The sequence below is a fragment of the Zingiber officinale genome, chromosome 3B (assembly GCF_018446385.1).
Source record: "Zingiber officinale cultivar Zhangliang chromosome 3B, Zo_v1.1, whole genome shotgun sequence".
NCBI classification, from domain to species: Eukaryota; Viridiplantae; Streptophyta; class Magnoliopsida; order Zingiberales; family Zingiberaceae; genus Zingiber; species Zingiber officinale.
This window is the reverse complement of record NC_055991.1, coordinates 133,493,063-133,515,367: the sequence shown is the minus strand read 5'-3', so window position 1 is coordinate 133,515,367 and position 22,305 is coordinate 133,493,063. Positions and strand designations below refer to the sequence as shown.

The window sequence follows — 22,305 nt, the reverse complement described above, 5'->3', positions numbered from 1 at the left end:
AGTCAACGACTTTTGGTATTAAAAAAATAAACATCATGATTCACTCGTTAAATCTTTGACAGGAAGCCAAATCAACCTTGAGGTATGACGCAGTCATGGCAGGTGATTTTTGTCTACCTGCCCTGAGTGTCGCGTTCAGATTGATTTTTTTTTTTTTTTTTCTATGACTGCTCTATTGACTTTTGAGTTTTTAATTGCAGAATCTGATCTACATTAAGGATGTTAATGGGCCATGTTCGGATCGAATTCGGGTCAAATTTTATATCCTTCGTTTTCATATCTATGAGTATAAGATCTCTGATTGATATATCATCGAATATCTTCTATAGTTATAATTTTTTTCTTTCTATCCGACTATTATCATTCAATAAAAATATATTAAAATTAACAATCTATTAAAATATATATATATATATATATATATATATATATATATATATAATTAAAAAAATAGATTAAACATCTATATAATCTCTTCTAATATCAACAAAAAAAATAGTAAGTTGATTTTGAAAAAAAAATTCTTTGATATATATTGATCCGGTGATAAGGACGGAGGATCCTCGTTGGCGGAGAGTCAACGACACATGGAGGTCAAAAGTCAAGAAAGTCAACTCAGAGACCTGTCGACCGGACCGAGCAGGCCTACCGACCAGGCATCGAATGCCGACCGGCCGTGAATCCCCCGGACCGAATGAGAGACAACCCGACTAGGGGTCGGATTTCCGATGCTCGAGGTAAAAAGGTTTCAAGGGTCGAGCAGGCTGCCTGTTAGGTCGGCGCACAAGGCAACACAAACAGGGGTAGTCTCATCCGAGCATATGACCGATGCATAAGTGATATGCCTGCCGAGCGGCCGATCCGCTCGGCCTTGGAACAGACAAGGAACACAAGAGGACAAAGGAGACAGAGGATAACATCATCCTCGAGACACCTGCCGCCGACAAGCAGCAGAGTTGGCGACCGAGCCGTACACAGAATCATACGGCGGAAGCTTCCACCGTCACATCCGGGATATGTTCGGACGATTGCAGAATGGCGCCAGAGGTACTTTTCTGACACAGGCTTGTTAAGGTATGTTTGGGGAAGCGTGCACGCATTGGGAAACGTGCCCCGCTTCCACGGGTCCTATATAAAGACCCCAGACGTCGACGAAGGTATACACACATCTCTACTGTAGCCTCATTATGCTGTCTCTCTCGTTGCCTGACTTGAGCGTCGGAGGGCCGTCGTCAAGAAACCCCTCCCGGCTCGGCTTCTTTGCAGGTTCGTCGAAGAGCTACACCACCAGTCAGAGACAGCAGAGCGTGCCACGTCCCCAGCGTCTGTCGACTCAGCGCTCGGACAGGATCATATATATATATATATATAATTTAATCAGATATTCGAGTCGGATATTAGATATTGATAGTCCCTCCATACCCTCTTTCATTCCGATCGGATGTCGGATCCTTCATCGAGTTCGGATGAAATGATCATCCCTAATCTAGATTGATTCCTTTGTCTGACTTCTACTCCGGATGGCAAAAGTTGAATATGTTCGTTCCAGTGTTTCCGTCAATCCGTCTCAGATCAACGCAGAGGAGTCTCTGACTTCAACTCCTGATCTGTTCTGTGCATTGGATCCAATCGGATTTTGAGAATCTAGAAATAAATCCGCAATCCAATTCGCGCCGCTGACAATTCAAATGCTATGCGCTTCGGCCGGTTCGACTCGCTTCGGCGCTTGTCCTCCGCCGCCGCCGCTGCGCGCGCGCCTCCTTCGACGCCTCTCCCTCACTTTCTCTCCCTTCTCGCTCGGTGCTTCACCTTCGGCCACCTCGCCCAGGTCCACGCCTTCCTCGTCACCCGCGCCCTCGACTCCGACAACCTCCTCCTCCACCACTTCCTCCGCGCCTGCTCCGCCCTCGGCTTCCGCGGCTACGCCCTCCTCGTCTTCCGCCGCGCGCCCCGCCCCGACGTCTACCTCCACAACTCCATCATCCGATGCCTCTGCCAGACCGACTCCGCTCATCTCGCCGTCGAGCACTTCTCGAGGATTCAAAGCGCCGGTTTGCGGCCCGACACCTACTCATTCCCCTTCGCCCTCAAGGCTGCCGTCCACTTGGGCATGCTCCACCTGGGCCGCCAAGTCCACGCGCAGATTTTTCGGTTCGGCCTCGAGGCCGACGTCCATGTCTCCACCGCTCTCGTCGTCATGTACTCCTACTGCGGCGGCGCGAACGATGCGCGCAAGCTGTTCGATGGAATTCCGAAGAAGGACGTGGTGTCCTGGAACGCGATGATTGCCGGCTATGTCAAAGCTGGGGATGTCGGCGCTGCTCATGATCTGTTTGAACGGATGACGGAAAGAAATGTGGTGTCCTGGACGACAGTGGTTGTTGGCTTTGCTAATTCAAACCGCTCAGATGAGGCCATCGCGCTGTTTCGAAGAATGCAGCTAGAAGACGGTATTCAGCCTGATGAGGTTGCATTGTTGGCCGTGCTCTCGGCTTGTGCCAATTTAGGTGCTCTGGAATTGGGGGAGTGGATACATATCTCTATAGACAAGCACGGGTTGCACAAAACTACTCCTTTGATGAATGCCTTGATCGATATGTATGCTAAATCTGGAAGCATTACCAAAGCACTGGAGGTATTTGAGAACGTGAAGAAGAAGAGTGTGATCACTTGGACGACAATGATAGCAGGGTTTGCTTTCCATGGGCTTGGCTCAGAAGCTCTGAATATGTTTACGAGGATGGAAAGAGAGCATGTCCAGCCCAATGACGTTACTTTCCTTGCTGTCCTATCTGCGTGTAGCCATATCGGACTGACAGATCTAGGGAGGTGGCTTTTCAACCGCATGAATTCTGAGTACAGGATTGAACCAAGAATTCAGCACTACGGTTGTATGGTTGACCTTCTTGGCCGGGCAGGTCATTTAAAAGAGGCTAGAAATCTAGTTAGAGATATGCCTTTTGAACCAAATGCTGCAATCTGGGGAGCTCTTCTGTCTGCCGCTAGAAGCCATGATGATGCCGAGCTTGGAGAACTTGCTTTAAGGAATCTCATTGAAATTGAGCCACACAACAGCGGAAACTATATACTTTTATCTAATATTCACGCATCGAATGAGGAGTGGGATGATGTGGCTAAGCTGAGGAAGATGATGAAAGACAGGGGAGTGATGAACATGCCAGGAGCCAGTTCTGTGGAAATCAATGGAGCAGTCCATGAGTTTACATCAAGAGATGGATCGCATCCTTACTTTGACAGGATATATGAACTTCTTCACTGCATGACTAAACACTTAAAGTCGATTGGTTATGTCCCAAAACTTGGTTCAGGTTTGGATGTCCAAGAAGAGTAAGGTTTTAACTGTTTACTATGTCAGTGAAACTCCTAAATGATAATGATTGAGAAGGCTGTAGGGTCAAAAAATTGTGATACATCTCTAAGGTGTAGCTACTGCCTTAATTAATAGTGCACATGATCTAAATTTATGCCACCTTATCAAGTATCAACACAGGATATGCAATGATCTTATTAAAAACATAGGAAAGGATGGAAGTCTTTTGCAGAGGAACAGTCACAATCTTGTTTGCTGAGAATCGTTGCAAGCTTAAATGCTAAGTACATCTATGACAACGCCTTTGAAATTGGACAAGTGAAACCATTGATGTTCCCAGCTCTCCATGGGTCTACCTGGAGTTTTGTAAATCTTCCCTCTTCGCTGAACTAACAGGAATTGCAGCTCTCCTTTTAATCAGGATTTCATGACAATTGTTCTGTCTTTTGTTCCCTACTGCATCGTCCTGCAATGCGGAAGAGCATTCCAATTCGCATCGGTAGTGATTCATTCTGCAAGAATTGTAGTAGTTCATGTGGAGAAACACTATGTTAAATGTTATTGTAAATCAACTGTTCATCTGTTATCCAGTACATTATCTAGAAGAATACAAACTTATTTCTCTTTTTCCCAGCTTGCAAATGAAGTGCAGCATTGATTCATGGGTTCACGAGTCATCACTTCTATTTTGATTCATAGGTTCTGTTCTTAGTTCCATATTATTGTCTGGATGGTGGGCATGAACCATTTATTAGTTGGCAGGGAGCACCAAAGGAAATGGCCACTAATTGATGGAAGACGATCATAGACATGAAACAGAGACAGGATCTGCATCCTTCAAATGCCACTTTTTATCTGTGAGAATCTTTCATTTCCTCCATGTATCTATCCTTCTAATTTTCTGTTAGCTTCTACTTTAATGACATTCCCATGACCCTTTCAGTGTCCTAATTACTCCAACTTAGTTGATTTGGCATGCTTCTTTAGAGTTCTATTGATAATAATAATAATTAACTCTCTTAGGTGGAATTATTTTATTCACTTCAGTTCCCTTAATCTCTTGAGCTAACCAGACACATTTTCACTACTACTTTTTTTTACTATGAAAAGTATGTGGTTCTAATTATGACACCCAACCTAACTTTGTTCATTGTCCCCTCTCAGTATCCTTGCAGTGATGCCCATGTGCTTTGCCATTGCGATTGCCATTTCCCAGATGAACTGCCCTCCTTTTCCCCTGTCCTTTTTGGTGCTAAATCAATAAAAGCAAGATTGTTCTTAGAAACAAGAACCTCTAGTTCCAACCCATGAGAGCCCACTTCAAGCCATTCCACTAAGGTGCTCTTACTGTTTGTCCTTGATCATGAAGTGAGCATTGATTGAACCCTCAAACAAGGCCCTGACGGCAGCTGTACTTGCCTTAACCACTGCCATCAGCATTCAAATGGATGATACACTGGGAGAAAATGACATCCGGGAAGGCAAAAGAATTGTTATATTGTATACCCTTTTGTCATACCCATAGTCAAGTCGAACTTAACTACAGAAGAGGGGGAATCAAGTGGACTAAGCTACTGTTAACTATTAGCCACCTCAACCGGATCTCTTCGCCCTAGATCTTTTATTGATATGCTTTTCCTTTTCACTCCCTCCCTGCATAATTCTGTGACATCTGTCTCTCCTCTCTATGTCTATGATAGAAAAGAATGCAAACCTCTTGCTCCATATATAAGCACCATAGAACTCATTACTTCGCCATCATCTTGCTCCAGCTACTCCACTGTTCATGGGCTACGATCTGATACCTGTTCATCTCATCCATGGCTTAGCACTGGGGATTCAGGAAGTATACCTGCAGCCAAGGATGACTTGCCGACGTTTACTTCTTAACAAGACCCTGCGATCATTCATATCTGAAAGTAATTGTGATGAGAAAACAGAGTCGGCAAGTTATCTTTGGCTACATGTGCCTTCCTGCTCCTCATGTTAAACCCTTGATGACCTTTCTTCATTGCCAGGTTTTTTTTTTTTTTGGTGAGCTTTCATATACTCGTGTTCGATTTTCCTTTGCCTTTTTTAGTCTTATATTAGTCTCTTTGAATAGAATGTAAACGAAGTGGATGAAGAGATGAATGCATGAATTATGTTCAACTTAAATAAAAAACATATGAGACAATCAATTTGATTCCATAAAAATTTTCCAATTGCCGCTAGAGTATATCAAAAAATACTCGCAATGAATAGCTTGCAAATATATTATAACAAGGAATCAAACTAGGGATACTATCGCTTGCAAATATATTATGACAAGGAATCAAACTACGGATACATGTGTGACAACTTGATATCGGTCAATTAGGTTCAATTTATCTCTTTGAAGATGTATTTTTGATAAAATAGTTTTCTCATTACAGGGTTTTTTTTTGTTAAATAGTTATTTAATTCTGTTATTTTTAATAGGTTGTTATATTTAGAGACAAGTTAGAGTTTCTTATCTTCAGTTACTTTCTAAAAATTAAGGCATTTAATTTTTTTAATGAATGCTTAAATAATATATTTTATTTTAGTATCTATTAAAGGTTATTTTTTAAAATATTTTTAAAAAACTCGTTACCAGAATTGGAGCGTCAAATTCCCCCTAAATTAGAGAAAATATTTAAAAAATTCATTTTCTTCGCCGCGTTTCCACTTCGGGAGACCGTCGTCGTCCTCGTCTTCCTCCTGCTTCCATCGATCGAGAGGTTAAATACTTGTCTCTGTTCCGATCTCGCCCTATAGGGTAGTCGAATCGAAAGGGAAGAGAAAGGGCAGGGCGAGAATGGTCGGCGAAGGCCTCACCACTTCAGAAGAGGGAGAGGAAGAGTCTCCTATTCCCCCTTCCTACCGCCATCACCGGCGAAACTCCTCCTCCGCCGTCGCCGCCTCCTGCGACGGATTCCCTAAGCATTCTCACGTCCGCCACCCCTCCGGAGCCGACACTGAGCGCCTCGCTGCCTCGCAGCGCGAGCTCGCTGAGTCCGACTCCCGCCTCGTCTTCCTCGGCGACCCCGGCCTCTCCGACCCACGATTCGAAATGCCCCGCAACTCCATCCGCACTGCCAAGTACTCCCTCATCATTTTCCTCCCCCGGAACATCTTCGAACAGTTCCGCCGCCTTGCTTATGTTTACTTTCTAGTCATTGCCGTCCTCAACCAGCTCCCCCAGATCGCAGTCTTCGGCCGCGGCGCCTCCATCCTTCCCCTCGCATTCGTCCTCCTCGTCACCGCCGTCAAGGACGCGTACGAGGACTGGCGCCGCCACCGATCCGACCGCATTGAGAACAACCGCGCCGCCTCCGTATGCGACCCTCACTCCGGCCGATTCTTCTCCAAGCGATGGAAGGAGGTCCGCGTCGGCGAGGTCGTCAAGGTACTCGCCAATGAGGGCATCCCCTGTGACATGGTCCTCCTCGCCACCAGCGATCCCACCGGTGTCGCCTACGTCCAGACCATCAACCTCGACGGCGAGTCCAACCTTAAGACCCGTTACGCCAAGCAAGAGACCATGATCCATCCCCCCGGCGAAGACCACCCGGTCGACCCCGCCGGCTTCATCCGCTGCGAGCAGCCCAACCGTAACATCTACGGGTTTCTCGGCAATATGGAGGTCGACGGCAAGCGGGTATCGCTCGGCCCAGCCAACATTATCCTCCGCGGGTGTGAGCTTAAGAACACGGCTTGGGTGATTGGCGTCGCTGTATACACCGGAAGCGAGACCAAGGTCATGCTTAATAGCTCCGGGGCGTCCTCGAAGCGTAGCAGACTGGAGACCCAAATGAACAGGGAGACTCTGCTTCTCTCTGCCATCTTAATTGCACTTTGCCTGGTGATGGCCATTTGCAACGGGATTTGGCTGGGCAACCATTCTGATGATTTGGAGTTGGCTCAATTCTTTAGGAAGAGGGATTATTCCGATAGGGATGACAAGGACGAGAATTACAACTACTATGGGCTTGGCATGCAGGTCTTCTTTACTTTCCTGATGTCAGTGATTGTATTCCAGATCATGATTCCAATTTCGCTCTACATATCCATGGAATTCGTCAGGCTTGGGCAGGCCTATTTCATGATCCGCGATGCCAATTTGTACGATGAGAGTTCCAATTCTAGGTTTCAGTGTCGAGCTCTGAACATAAATGAGGACCTTGGGCAGATCAAGCATGTGTTCTCAGACAAGACAGGTACTTTGACAGAAAACAAGATGGAGTTCCAATGCGCCAGCATTCGGGGGGTAGATTACAGTGGTGGGACTTCTCTTCGTGAGAATGGTGAAGAACATTGTATCGTAGGTAGGATAACTATTTCATAACTTTTGAATTTGTGAGTTCATGCTACCATATGACTGCTACAATCTAAGTGTCTTTTTTTGGTAGCTGCTAGCAATCAGATTTTAAAGCCAAAGATGTCAGTTAAGACAGATCCTGAATTAGTTAGGTTACTAAGAAATAAAGGAGAGAGTGAGCAAGGAAAGCAAGCTAGAGAGTTCTTCCTTGCTTTGGCATGCTGCAATACTATTGTCCCATTGGTTGTGGATACATCAGACCCGAAACAGAAATTAATTGATTATCAAGGTGAATCTCCTGATGAACAGGCACTTGTTTATGCATCTGCTTCTTATGGGTTTGTGCTTATTGAGCGCACATCTGGCCACATAATCATTGATGTCCTTGGGAACAAACAAAGGTAGTCTTCTACCACTTTTATGTCTGCGTATGAATTGATAATCTAAGCAAATTTGGATATTACTATGTCCAACTAATGATGAATTTACTTATGTTTTACCACTGATCTTGTGCATGTTGGTTGAGCATAACATGATCTCTTGTTCACTTAGTGTGGTAAATTAAAAAAAATACTAGTATAGGGTTTCCGTGGTATTGCTTGCTTCCTTTTCTGTTCTGTTGTTCCTGTTCTTTTTGTACTAACTAGATGCAATCTTGCTTTCTGTAATGGCTGATAAAACAGCAAGACAAGTAGTCGTCTTGGATGGTAATGCTTTTCAAATACTGATTACTTATTATCTTTCTGAAAATACCTTGGAACTTTTGATAATGGGAATGCAGATATGATGTTTTGGGTCTTCACCAGTTTGATAGTGATAGGAAGAGGATGTCAGTTATAGTATGCTGTCCTGATAAGACAATAAAGCTGTTTGTGAAAGGTGCAGACAATTCTATGTTTGGGGTTATCCAGAATAAGGTAGATTTGTGCATGATTGATGCAACTAAAGCAAATCTTCATGCATATTCATCTTTGGGGTTGAGGACACTCGTTGTGGGCATGCGTGAATTAAGTAGGAAAGAATTTGAAGAATGGCAGTCTGTCTATGAGAATGCAAGCACATCATTAATGGGTAGAGGAAAACTACTACGAGCTATTGCTTCTAATATTGAAAAAGGTCTCCTAATTTTGGGAGCTTCTGGGATTGAGGATAAACTGCAAGAAGGTGTACCAGAAGCCATAGCATCCATGAGACAAGCAGGCATCAAAGTCTGGGTTTTGACAGGGGATAAGCAAGAAACTGCCATTTCCATTGGATTTTCTTGTAAACTCCTAACGAGTCAAATGACTCAGATAGTGATAAACAGTCAATCCAGAGAATCTTGTAGAAAAAGTCTACAAGATGCAATTGCTATGTACAAAAAGTTTGCAGCAATATCACCCGATCCTTTTGAAAATATATTAACAGGCATAGTATCTACTAGAGTTCCAATGGCTCTTATCATTGATGGTACTAGCCTTGTGTTCATTTTGGAGACAGAATTAGAAGAAGATGTAAGCGTACCATTTCTTTCTACCTGTCAAAGTTCTTTGCAAAGCTTTTGTAGGATTAAGGATGTTTATTCTCACTCGTGCAGCTGTTTAAGGTGGCCACAGTATGTGATGTGGTGCTATGCTGCCGTGTGGCTCCATTGCAAAAGGCTGGAATAGTTGCTCTAATAAAGAATCGATCAGATGATATGACCCTCGCAATAGGAGATGGTAAAAATTTTCAGAGTATCTGTTTCTTTTTGTCTATAATTTGAATATCAGAATTTAGAACACTTAAATTAATATCATCTTTTTATACTTACAAATATGTGATTTCAGGTGCAAATGATGTCTCTATGATCCAAATGGCCGATGTTGGTATTGGGATAAGTGGCCAAGAGGGAAGACAAGCTGTTATGGCATCCGATTTTGCTATGGGACAGTTCAGATTCTTAGTGCCCCTTTTGTTGGTCCATGGACATTGGAATTACCAGAGAATGGCCTACATGATCTTGTACAACTTCTACAAAAATGCTGTCTTCGTTTTCATCCTATTCTGGTAATCATTTCTTAGCATTTCTACTGAGTCAACGTAGACTTCATTAATTGTTTTCTATTTCTCATTGAAATTTAACCTTTTGACTTGATATCGTAGCAAGATGTTTAAACTACAAGGTCCAATCATATCCATAAAAAGGAAATTGAAAAGGGATCCTTTAAAAAGCATTGAAACTTTGATAGATTTCTTACCACTCAATCAATGTGTTCCACCTCTGCCAAGCAAGAAATTTGGAGAGAATAAATGAACTTTATTTCAGCAATTGAGCATGTAAAATGATCGCCAAGGTTGAAATGACCAGGCATGAAAAATAATATAGGGCAAAATGAAAAAAATGCAAGAGATAAAAATAATAAATCTCAGTTAAATGACCTGATAGTTGTCCTATTTCTAGGTATGGGAATGAAACAGCATCATGTTTTTACCCTTGATTGTTTTGAGAAAAGCAATGGGTTGTGTCTGGTGTTTGTGTGCCATATGTATCACTGTATCCTCGCCACAATATATTGCAGTACATCATTCATTCTGTAATAGTATACCCCTAACAGATGGTTGCTGAACACAGGTATGTTCTATACACTGCTTATACCTTAACAACTGCAATAACAGAATGGAGCAGCGCCTTATATTCCGCAGTCTACACTACTCTTCCCACGATAGTCGTTGGAATCCTCGACAAGGATCTTAGCAGGAAGACATTGATGAAGTACCCCCAACTCTACAGGGCAGGTCAGAGGGATGAAAGATACAGCCTAAAGTTATTTATCCTCATTATGACGGATGCAGTTTGGCAAAGTGTTGCCGTATTCTATATCCCATATCTTGTATATAGACAAAGTACCATTGACGGATCCAGCATCGGTGATTTGTGGACCCTTGCCGTTGTTGTTCTTGTAAACATTCACTTAGCTATGGATGTGCGTCGCTGGAACTGGATCACCCACGCAGCTATATGGGGCTGCATTGTCGCAACAGCTATCTGTGTCATCATAATTGATTGCATATCGACGCTACCTGGTTACTGGTATGCCTTCTGCAATTGGATACTATTTGGTACAATTTCAGTATATTTCAAGTTTAAGAAAGTTGTATAGGAAATAAACTTGCGTTTAATTTTCTTGGCAGGGCCATCTTCAAGATAATGGGGACTGGATTGTTTTGGTTGTGTTTACTCGGCATCACAGTAGCAGGGATGCTTCCCCATTTTTCGGCCAAGGTATTGAAAGAGTACTTAATGCCAAGTGACGTTCAAATTGTTAGAGAGATGGACAAGTTTTGGAGAATAGCAGCAACTACATCGGAAATTCAAAATGAATAGATGCTCATTACCCCAGTTATGATTTGTTTTTCTTCTAGTTTTCTTTTGTTCATTAGTTTATTCTTTCAGCTAGCGGCGGGTCTTCTCGCCGGTGGTTTGCATATCATTTAGCCGTAATAACTATTCATTCTTTAGAAAAAAAAAAAGTTAATTAAATAAGATTGTAGGGTACTGATCCCTTTCGGAAGTTGAGTCACAGAGGGATACTGGTGATGATGATAAGAATGTTGATGAAAAGAGAAATCTGAGGTATGAGGGAGAGGATCATTGATGAAACCCATGATCTTGCAAACACCACTAACCAAGCACCCAGAAGGATTAGAGTGAGAACCATGGAAGAGGTTCTTGGCGCAGGCTCTCCAACGCTCAAATTAGAAGAGAAGCCGAGCGGAAATAAAATGAAAAATAACAAATATGTGCGCGTAAGTAAGATTGCTATCTAGCGCGTATTTAGTCGACCAGAGGACCTCCTTTTTATACTTTTTTTTTTGTAACCTCCGTAATCTTGAGGAATGAGAGAATGTTGTCGGGTGAAAGAAAATGTACGACAGACTTCCATTAAGTAGAGGAAGGTTTTGCGGTTTGTATGTGACCGAATATTGGAATATTTCTTGACGGATAGTTGTTATTCTCTGACAAGTTATTGCAATTCCTTGATAGCGTTGTCCCCTTGGGGTCCGACTGGCTACGAGGGCGACCGGAAATAAGGCTAGGACGGTTCCTAGGAGAATTGAGGGGACTGAGTCCTAGCGTCCGATCGGTGTAAAGCCGGTAGGGATTTGATTGGGAACCTTGTCTATGAGAAGTGAGGGGGCTGAGCCATGGGATTCGACCAGCATAAAGTTGGTCAGGATTAGATTGGAAGTCTTGCCCATGAGAAGTGAGAGGACTGAGTCCTGGGGTCCGACTGACATAAAGTCGTTCGGGATTAGATTGGAAGCAATACCCATGAGAAGTGAGGGGACTAAACCCTGAGGGTCCGACTGCATAAAGTCGACTGAGATTACATTGAGAGTTTTGCCCATGAGAAGTGAGGGGGCTGAGCCCTAGGTCCCACAGGCATAAAGCTGGTCAGGATTAGATTGAAAGTCTTGCCCATGAGAAGTGAGGGGACTGAGCCTTGGGGTCCGAGCGGCGTAAAGTCGTCGAGCGTAGAGGAGTGGACTGCTTGGATGCATAGTTCTTAACCCTAACCGCCACCTTCTTCTAACTTTTGACTGTCACGTCATCTTGACTAACATCTCCACCCTATCACCGGGGTCATCCACTATTTCCCGTATCACAAGCCTCCCCTTCAGGCTTCAAGTCTAGTCGAAGGAAGCTCATATCCGACTAACTAGACTATAGTTTGTTCACTGTCTTGCTATTTAGCCGGGCAAGAGATACTCGTATGCTGTCGATGTCATAAAGGCAAGAAAAGAACCTTGTGATGGCGTGCTCTTCGCCTTCTGCTGTCACCAGTGTTGGATCGCGACGGCCGACTAGAAGAGAGGTTGAATAGTCTGCAAAAATAAAAACACAATCCTTCTCGACTTTTCTTAAACTAACACTTGCATAATAATTAAATAGATAAAAAGTAAACGAAGAGGCACACAGGGATTTACTTGGTTACAATCGGGGAGGTTGTTAATCTAAGGAAGATGTCGCACTAGTATCTCCTTCAGGCGGAGAAGCCTCTTACAACGATGTAGCGCAAAAGGAAAGAAGCTAATATAGAAATGAAGCGTACAAGTGTTAGAAATGAATTGCTTGAGTTGATTGTAAAGCTTCTGGACCAAGACTATATTTATAGCCTTGGTCTGGGTGCACCGAAGTGTTCCGGACACCCTGGGGGAATAAAACTTTATCCCCAACGCACAAATCTCAGTTTGACCGAAATCTGAATATAATTTCGGTCTGGGCACCCGGAAGGGTTCCAGGTGCCCCGGACTATTCCAGGCGCCCGGAAGCCCAAAGTCAACAGAAGTTGACTTTTTCGGTCCTGGCCCTCTGCTCCGGGTACGCTCGCCTTGGTCTGGGTCTTCCACTCTAATTCCGTTCTCTTAGGTGATCTCTGCCATCCTAAATAGGGCTCACCCAAACTCAACTTCCGATCTTCTCGAGCAAGCTTCCGCTCCGGTTTCTCGTCCCTCGGAATCGTCGCGAGCTTGCTTCTCGTCCGCCAGCGTACTCATCCGCAGTCTTCGTCCCTCAGTTGCACCCCGTGCCGACCTTCTCGCTAGCTACGTCTCTTGCTCCCCGAGCAGTCTTCCGCTCTGACTGCTCGTCCCTCAGAACCACCGCACGCTTTCTTCTCATCCGCCGGTGTACTCTTCCGCAGCGCCTCGTCCCTCGGACGCACCGTGTGTCGTCCTTCTCGCTAGCTGCGTCTTCCGCTCGACTACCTATGCTCCTAAGCTCCTACACACTTAGACACAAGGTTAAAAACACACAGGACCTAACTTTACTTGTTGATCACACCAAAACAACCTTGGAGTTCCAACAACCATAACTAGCACTCCTTTCCAATACTATCATGTGTATGTCCGCTTTACGTTTCCCAGGCAATACAATCAACGTGCAACTTTCTATGACGATTCACCTGCCCTTTGATCCAATGGTTCTAAGAGGCGACTCTTCTCCCGATGAGATCGCATAGTTTGTCTCATGATTATTCTTTTAAAAAAGGTCCCCCAATTCCTAATATTTGCCTCTCCTTTATCCTTGTTGTACTTCTTCCTTGTCCTTTAGCGAATCCCTTAAAGTAATGGAGTCAGAATTTTATCCCGGGACCCTGATTGAAGAGATCCAACAACTACAGCTAGAGGGGAAATGTTGAGCTCAACTATTCACTGAGAAAAAGGAATCCTTAGTAGAGGCGTCGTAAGCCCTGAATCTCCATCACTCAAACCAGAAGGAACTCTAGGTGCGTCTGTTTAATGCCCAATCCAAAGTCTGAGCTGAGCTTGCCATGAAGAAAAAAGCCTCTGTTAGTGCAGGTTGCACTAATAACCAGACTTTAATGTATGATAAATAGCTTAAAGTTAGATATGTTGTTTATCTAACCTTTTATCAAGTGTGCAAGACTGGATGGGTCTAGAGGATCGAAACACCAAGCTGAGCTAGATTGATAGCTGGCATAAAGTCCAAATTAGTTGAGATTTGGCAGAAGAAAATCCAGTTGGGTTGACAACTGGTTGAAATCTGGCAAGACATCCTGGTGGGTCAAGAGATTTGACATCAAGGAAGTCTACGATTAGTAAGTGATATAGTAAGGATGAGTCCCATTTGGGGACATTAGGCGTAAATTTAATTTAGGTCTATTTTTGAAACCTAAATTTAGACCGTGACTAAATCCTGGTCTCGGAGAGATATGATCTAATTAATACTGTTATCTTATTATGTTAACTCTGTTTTACAGGTTAAATATATTGTTACTTGGACTGACTCTTTGTTATAGGAAAGAAGCTAAAAAAAGGGTGGTCTGGGCACCCAGAGTTGCTCTAGGCGCCCGGGCAAGTTTTGCAGAGGGAGCGCCTTTGGGCAAGATCCTCGCCAGGCGGTTTGAGCACCCGGAGGTGCTCCAGGTGCCCGGACAAAGGAAGTTTCATCTTCGCGATGCATTAGAGCGCAACGACTAGTCGACCTACGTCAGTGGTCCAAGCGCTCGGAGGGGGTCCGAGTGCCCGAACAAAGGAAGTTTCATCTTTGCGCTACATTAGAGCGCAACGACTGGTCGACTCATATCAGCGGTCCAGACATCTGGAAGGGGTCCGGACGCCCTGAGGTGGATAAACTTTGAGGATGAAGTTTCGACGAGAGATCATAGTCCAAGCGCCCAGGAGGGGAACTAGGTGCCCGGACAGGGCTATAAAAGGAGGCTTCGACCAGTAACTAAAAGACAACATTCTCTACGACTTTTGATCCCCTATAGCATATTTACGATCCTACAGCCTTTATAGACTTAGAGCAAAGGATTACAAAACTTTATGACCTGAAAATGGCGTATGCTTCCGTAATATCCCACATGCCTAGGGAGGCAAAGGCTAAGGATCTAATAATACTATAGCAATAGCAGGACTTGGACCTACGAGTGATTGAGCTGAGCTCTCTACAAGCCGAATTAGAACGAACGAAATTTGAGCTGGCGTCTTCTTTGCATATCTACAAGGGTGAGTCAAACAAACGATTGAAGATGGGATGAACGACTTATTTCTGTTCGGGTTGTAGTTTGGCCACAAGTTCGTACTTGGGGTTGGAGGAGTAGTTCGGAACCCCAGCGAGGAAGGACGCCTAACGACTGATCCACTCAATGAATTTTTTGGACCATGAAAGAATTGTAGGAGACAAACCAAAGGCTACTTTTTCTGGATTTGATTAATCAAACTATCTTTACATTGTGTGCTTGTTGATGGCATATTAACTTCCATGTCGGCTTATTATCCTTAATTGTCATTCTGTTTACTCTTTCCTTCTCTATAGAAAAATGATTAACTCTTGTGTTCGGACATTAATCAAATTGTGAGGTTGGGGATTTGGTGTTGAAGGATTTCAATATGCGTGTATTGTCGAGAGTCGCAACGATCATGCTGTGTCAAGCAAAGCAACTATTGAGATAAGAGCCGAGCAGAGCAGTTGTTTAGATGAGAGCCAGGCAGAACAACTGTAGAGATAATGTTGGAGCAATCCCAATGGTCCGTGCAACCATGTGTTTTGGTGTTTGGGCAAAGGGTTTAAGTTAGGTTCACCCTTGTATTTGATATGTGTATGTGAGTATGCAGGTTTGCAAGATACACATATGACTCAGTTTGATGGCTTCGAGTCCGGTGAAGGATGGAGCATCCAGGGGTTGTGGACAAGGCAGCAAGGACAAGGGCCGAAGGAAGCAACTTCGAGGCATACACGAAGGATGACATTGGAGACGAGCTGCGGGCTTGAATGCATCCGAGGGGCGAGAGCCAAAGAAGTAGACTTGAAGGCAAGAGATCAAGGCTGCAACGAAGGGTCAAGGCTGCAACGAAGAGTCAAGTGAGTCGTAAGGGTGAGGGCCCGAGTGCTCAGAGATTGTACTCGAGTACTAGTGGACTGGTGGTTTTATCAGTCAACTGGTTCAGTCGACTGAGCAATCAACTAGGAGTGAACAGAATGCTTCTGTTCGCTTTGCTAGTGTGGATCAGTCGACTAGTACTTTCACCAGTTGACTGGTATCGAGCCGTTGGATTGTAACGGTCGAATATCTACAAAGAGCAGTCGACTGGTAGGTGGGGTTTTTTAACACGTGACCTATATAACCAAGGCTTTAGAGCTTGGTTAAGGCTGACGAAATAGAGGTGATTAACCCCTATTAGTAGTCTACTAGTACCCTAGCTTCTCAAGAGTTCTTGTAAGAGCTGTGGTGAGGTTTCTCCACCTACAAGAAACTACGTGAGCTAGCCGGAGGTCTTCCGAGGAGTAATCCACCGATGGATAGGGATTGTCCAATTTATGGACATCCATGGAGTAGGAGGTTTATCTCCGAACCACGTAAATTATCGAGTTAGCGGTTTACTTGTTTTTCTTTGTTTTTAGCTTTCTTTGTATTCATATTAGTTTGTATTTCCGCTGTGCAAACTAACAAGTGTAGGAAGCTATCGATTTGGGGGCATCGACTATTCAACTCCCTTCTAGCCTGTCGTCCGATCTCCAACAAGTGGTATCAAAGCGAGAACGCTCTCCATTGGACTAATCGCCAAGGAAGCAAAAGATGGCCGACTTGATAGCACCTCTAAAGTTTGAAGGAGGAATCTTATGGGATATCACGTATTGGATGATGAAGATGGAGGTCTTCTTCGATATGGATTAGGACACCATGATGGTGATCAAAGAACCGTTCGAAGTCCCAAAAAACAAGAAAGGAAAAAGACTCTGATCACAATATTAGATGGAGGAGCAAACCTCACGATCGAAGGTAAATGATAAGGTAATATCAATCTTAATAGATATGTTGCCTTCTAATGTGATGAGTTGTGTAGGTGAATACAAAAATGCTCACGAATTGTGGAGCAAAGTGAAGAAGGTTCTAAGAAAAGAATTCATGCATACACAAGAAGAAGAAAAATCCGAAGAAACGGATGAAGAAGCTCAAGTAGAGGAGGGGCAACCGGAAGTTAAGAAATGTTCAATATCCAAGGAGAAGGAAGATGAGGTATCGTCAACATCCTCAAAAATTGAAGAAGAAGCTAAGACGGATGAAGAAGAGGTCTTGGAAGTCAACCTTACAAGCATCTCCACCGAAGTCAAGTCAAAGGATCACTTTGTGAGCTTCGGTTGCAATGAGAAGGGGCATTACAAAAGTAGATGTCCTTTGTTCAAGAAGGTAAAACCTAAACCCACTCAAATTATTTTAGATACTAATGTGGGTTGTAGGAATGATAGTGCCAAGAAGAAGAAGGAGAAGAAATGTTACATAGTATGCTTCACGTGTGGGGAGAAGGGAGAAGGAATACTACCACACCAAATGCCCCAAGAAGGGAGAGATCAAGAAGCTAGCCAATTAAAGAAATGGGAGAAGAAGAGAAGCAAAAGTCAAGGGAGAGCTTCAAGGGTAAGGGAGGTATACCCTAACTTGAATTGCAATTATAATTCTAATACTCCCATGTACGCTAGGAATAATTTTCATTATTTACCTATGTAAAATTTTGGCTTTAGATATCATGATAGGAATAGGATAAATGTAGATCATAACCCTAAGAGACCTATGCATGATAAACCTAGACATGTTAGATTTTCATTACCTAAGGAGAAGAAGGTAATGGAGAACCTAGGCAAAAATCTCAAGAAAGGGAGACATATGCCTAGAAAAATGGGTAGGTCTAGGAATGTCCATGATGGACATGTTGACTCTAGGTTTAGGAACCTAGAAAGGGAGAATCAAGCTTTAAAGGAAAAGCTTAATCAATTGGAGAAAACCCTAGAGAGATTCAATGTTGGATCTAGAGGGTCAAGTATAGTGTTGGGTAGCCAAATATCTAACAATGATAGATCGAGTTTGGGATGCCGATCTAATGTCTCCAAGACTAAGGGAAAGTCTTATGCTAGGGTTGCATATGACTATAGTAAGGAGAAGCCAATAAATGGCAAGGGAAAGTCATTTAATGGTAAGGAGAAGTTAACCAAGGACAAGGTGTCTAAGGTTAAGAATGTTAGGTTTGTAGGCCAAGTGTCACCAGAGGTGTATCGATATGACCTAACAATTGTAGATGAGTCACCTAGGGAGGTGGCTAAGGCTAATAGCTCTAGGGAGAGCTCAAAGAGTCAATTTGTGACCCGTTGCCAATGGATCTCAAGTGAGTTTTACTTAGGAGTTTAGATTGGGTCATGGAATATGCCAAGGGATTTTGGAGACAGACTTGAGTCTCAAACCTAGGAAATTGGCACACATGGATTGTGTTTCATCCAAGCAAATATGACATTGGGGTCATATTGCATGATAATTAGTTTTGGATGTATATATGTCATATAAACCAATGCTTGGGATGCATTGTGGTTTAGTATGAGCAAATACATTAAGAGGAAGTCAAAACTAGGACTTTAGGTCAAAGTTCAATTGAACCATTTAGCTAGTTTTAGATTTTGTGTCAATCTTGGGATTGGTGATAGATACATTTTTGAATGTATTTTTCCCAAGTAGACATGGGTAAAACAGACATCTCCACAAAATTTGGTGATTTTTGGATGTTTGTGAAAATTTTTTATACATTTCTGAAATTATGTTCAGAATGCTATTTGGGCTGAAATCAGGGTGCCAGTTGACTGGTACAGTTACCAGCCGACTGGTAACAGTGTTTATCAGACACAGAATGGTTCTGTGAGTTTGCTTTGATAAGGGCAGTCGACTGGTGCTTCTGGCAGCCAAACAATGGAAGTCCTAGTGAGTGAAGCTCGGCATCTCTAGCAGAAGGCAACTCTAGGTAATATGTAATCGACAGGACCAATGAATTATTAATAATGCTAACACTGTTTTGTCTTTACCATTTTATATCTATGGTGCTAACTCAGTGTTGCAGGTAAGTCTTAGTAGATTAGCTTGGTCAGATACTAAGCAAGGCCATAGAAAGTTCAAATAGGTCTGGGACCAGATGTTTGGTAGATAAGTAAAGGTAAGTTACTGGAGAAGAGTGACTCGATGAGGACGTGCCCCGGTTGAGGGACAGTACGCATCGGTCCATGTTAGATCCATTTTGGATCTCTAATCTGAGACCTTGACTAGTTCTTGGTTCTAGGAGGATAGAAGCTAATTACTACTTCTTATTATCGTTGCGCTAACTTTGTTTTGCAGGTTAGATGTTTTAGATTTGGACTAACATAACTTGCAGGGCAAAATGAGCAAAAGGCCTTCGGATGAACAGTACCCGAATGCACCTTCAAGCATTGGAAGGCACCTTCGCACTGTTTATGGAAGGCGCCTTCAATGGCTTGAAGGCGCATTCTGAGGGATAAATTTTAGACCCTAACACAGATAAGGCACAGCAAAGTCAGGATCAGATTTACCGCGTTGAAGGCACCCTCAATGCCTATAGAAGACGCCTTTCATTCTCTTTATAAGCCAATCTCGACTAAGCATCAATATATAACTGATATATGAGCTACTGCGCGTCCATTTGAGGTTCCAACTGCTCTAACTTCCTGTTGTGACTCTGCTGCGAAGCTACTACGCCTGACTACTGCTCCGAGGACTTCTGATCACTGTCGGCAGATCGGCACCGACACATGAGCATTTTTCACTTTGATCCCCACGTGTCTGTAACGAAGTTATTTCCTTATACTTAATTACTGAAAAAGGAAAGTGCAGCGTGTTACACTTCGCCTATCTTCTTTGTACTCGATCCCCTATTCCAGAGGTACTAAAAGAGGTATTTTAGTATATTACTCATCGATAGGTTCTTGGGACCTGGGTCTTAGAGTAGGAGTCACCGAAGGCTCCGAACCAAGTAAAATCGATCGTATTTTATTGTGTTTGTTTTCTTACTTAGTTTTTCGCTACGTACTCATCTTTTAAAATTCAAAAAGAACAAGTTTTCAAAACCACGTGATTCACCCCCCTCCTCCCCACTCTCATGTGTGACTTGATCCAATAGTTTTTCTATCATGATACAGAAAACCCCTCAAGTTGTTCTATGTAGATTTTTTCTTTTAAATACTCATTTAGAAAGGTTGTTTTTATATCCATCTAATGTATTTTGAGATTTCCATAAAGCGGCTATACCCAACAATATTCTTATAGAAGTTATTCTCGACACCGGAGAATATGTATCAAAGTAATCAAAGTTTTTTCATTGTCGATATCTTTTGATTACCAATCTGGCCTTGTACTTATTAATTGTGTCATCTGACATCATTTTTTTTCTTGAAGATCCACTTGCAACCTAATAGTTTACTTCTTAGAGGAAGATCCATAAGTTTCTAAGTGTGATTTTGCAAGATATATTCTATCTTAGATATAATTATCTCTCTCCAGTGAGGTCCATCAGAAGAGCTTACTGTTTCTGAGTAACTTTGGGGCTCACTTTCCAACATAAAAGTGATAAAATCTGATCCGTAGGATTTTTTATCCGAGCTCTTTTGCTCCATCTAAGCTCGACCTCAATTGGTTCCTCATCATCATCTTCACCTTGTATTTTATATACCCATTTTGAGGAGCTAGCTTCCTCTCGAATCTTATACAGAAACACATGTTCGAAGAACGAAACATTTCTCGATACTATTATCGAGTTCTTGTGTATATCTGTTATTTATGACTCATACATAAAAAAAAATTTATACGCACTGCTATTATATACATATCCAATAAATATGCAATCAACAATCTTTGGTCTTATCTTAATCCTTTTCAGATTAGGTACCAAAACTTTGACAAGATACCTCCATATTCGTAAATATTCGTAGAACGGTTGACTTCCATTCTATAAATCATAAGAGATCTTATTTATTTTCTTCTGGGACACCTTATTTAAAAGATAATAAGATGTTAACACAACTTTCCCCCACATGAACTCTGGTAGTCCAAAGCTTAATAGAAGAGCATTCATCATCATTTTTAGAATGTGGTTCTTCCATTTCGAGTTTTGATCATGCTCGGCCACGTTGGCTTTCACAGTAGTCTGACAGAATAATTTCCTCTCTGAACTCTTATCATTTTCTTCAATTCAAATTAGGGGTGTAAATGAACCAAGCCGCTCATGAGCTATTCGAAACTCGATTCGATAAAAACTCGTTTGAACTTGTTTAATGAGGCTCGTTAAAATAAATAAACCAAGCTCAAGCTTCACAATATTCGACTCGTTAACTCGTGAATATGTTCGTTAAGTTAATGAATCAACTTTTAAATAAAAAAAATAATAGCTTTGATATTAAATTTATAGATTTTACATTCTACTTATAAAACATATAAACAAATATATTAAATTTTTTATTATAATAAAATTATAAATTTTAATAAGAATATTATAATTTTTTCTAAATATATAATTTAATTTTTAATGAATATTTAAATTTATATTTATTAAGCTCGTTTAGGCTCAATAAAAGTTCGAATAAGCTCGTGAGCCATGAATATATTCGTTAAATAAAGTTCGAGCTCGGCTCGATTATAAACGAGTCAAACTTAAACATTCAAGAGTTCAGCTCAGCTCGGCACGATTACATCCCTCATTCGAAGTCTAACAACAAGTTCTTCTATATTCATCTCCTTCCGCTTGTGCTTCAGGTAGTTCTTGAAGTCCTTCAAGTAGTAGGTAACTTCTCAATGATAGCAGCCACCTGAAATGTTTCACTCAGAATCATCCCTTCTAAGTGGATCTCATGCAAGCTTACTTGAAGCTCCTGGACTTAGCTGATCACCATATTGGAGTCAAGCATCTTGTAGTCCATGAATTGGCCCACGATGAATTTCTTGGCCCCTGCATCTTCAGTCTTGTATTTCTTGTCTAGGGACTCTCACAGCTCCTTAGACGTTCTCTTCGTGTTATACACAACGTACAACGAGTTGGCAAGACAGTTACACTATATTGATGGTCTATGTACCAGCATCCTTAGCATGCTTGGGAGGGTCATCGGTCAAGAACCGAGCCAGATTGAGCGTGGTCAAGTAGAAGAACATCTTCTGTTGTCATCACTTGAAGTTCAATCAGTGAACTTCTCTGGAATTTCCCCGTGGTTGATTGACACAGTTCCAATCGGGGTGGAGGGACTTTCATGTGTTGAGTCGGTTACACCTCAACACTTTATTCTATGGTCATCTTAACAGAACGAAATCTATTTCGAGATTGTTTGACAATCTGTTGCCAGATA

At 42.5% G+C, this 22,305-nt stretch overlaps 2 protein-coding genes across 2 annotated transcripts; both read left to right on the top strand.

Annotated features, from left to right (window-relative positions):
* Window positions 1-1,684: 1,684 nt before the first annotated feature.
* On the top strand, window positions 1,685-3,958 carry LOC121967887 (pentatricopeptide repeat-containing protein At5g56310-like). The gene has a single exon (XM_042518398.1). It carries the CDS (start codon window positions 1,694-1,696, stop codon window positions 3,350-3,352), a length of 1,659 nt encoding a protein of 552 aa, XP_042374332.1. The 5' UTR covers window positions 1,685-1,693; the 3' UTR covers window positions 3,353-3,958.
* A 2,062-nt stretch (window positions 3,959-6,020) lies between these two features.
* Window positions 6,021-11,099, top strand: LOC121967885 (phospholipid-transporting ATPase 1-like). The gene is made up of 7 exons (XM_042518395.1): window positions 6,021-7,659; window positions 7,744-8,053; window positions 8,434-9,145; window positions 9,229-9,352; window positions 9,461-9,680; window positions 10,246-10,704; window positions 10,806-11,099. The coding sequence occupies exons 1-7, from the start codon at window positions 6,150-6,152 to the stop codon at window positions 10,996-10,998; spliced, it is 3,528 nt and encodes a 1,175-aa protein (XP_042374329.1). The 5' UTR covers window positions 6,021-6,149; the 3' UTR covers window positions 10,999-11,099.
* Window positions 11,100-22,305: the final 11,206 nt, after the last annotated feature.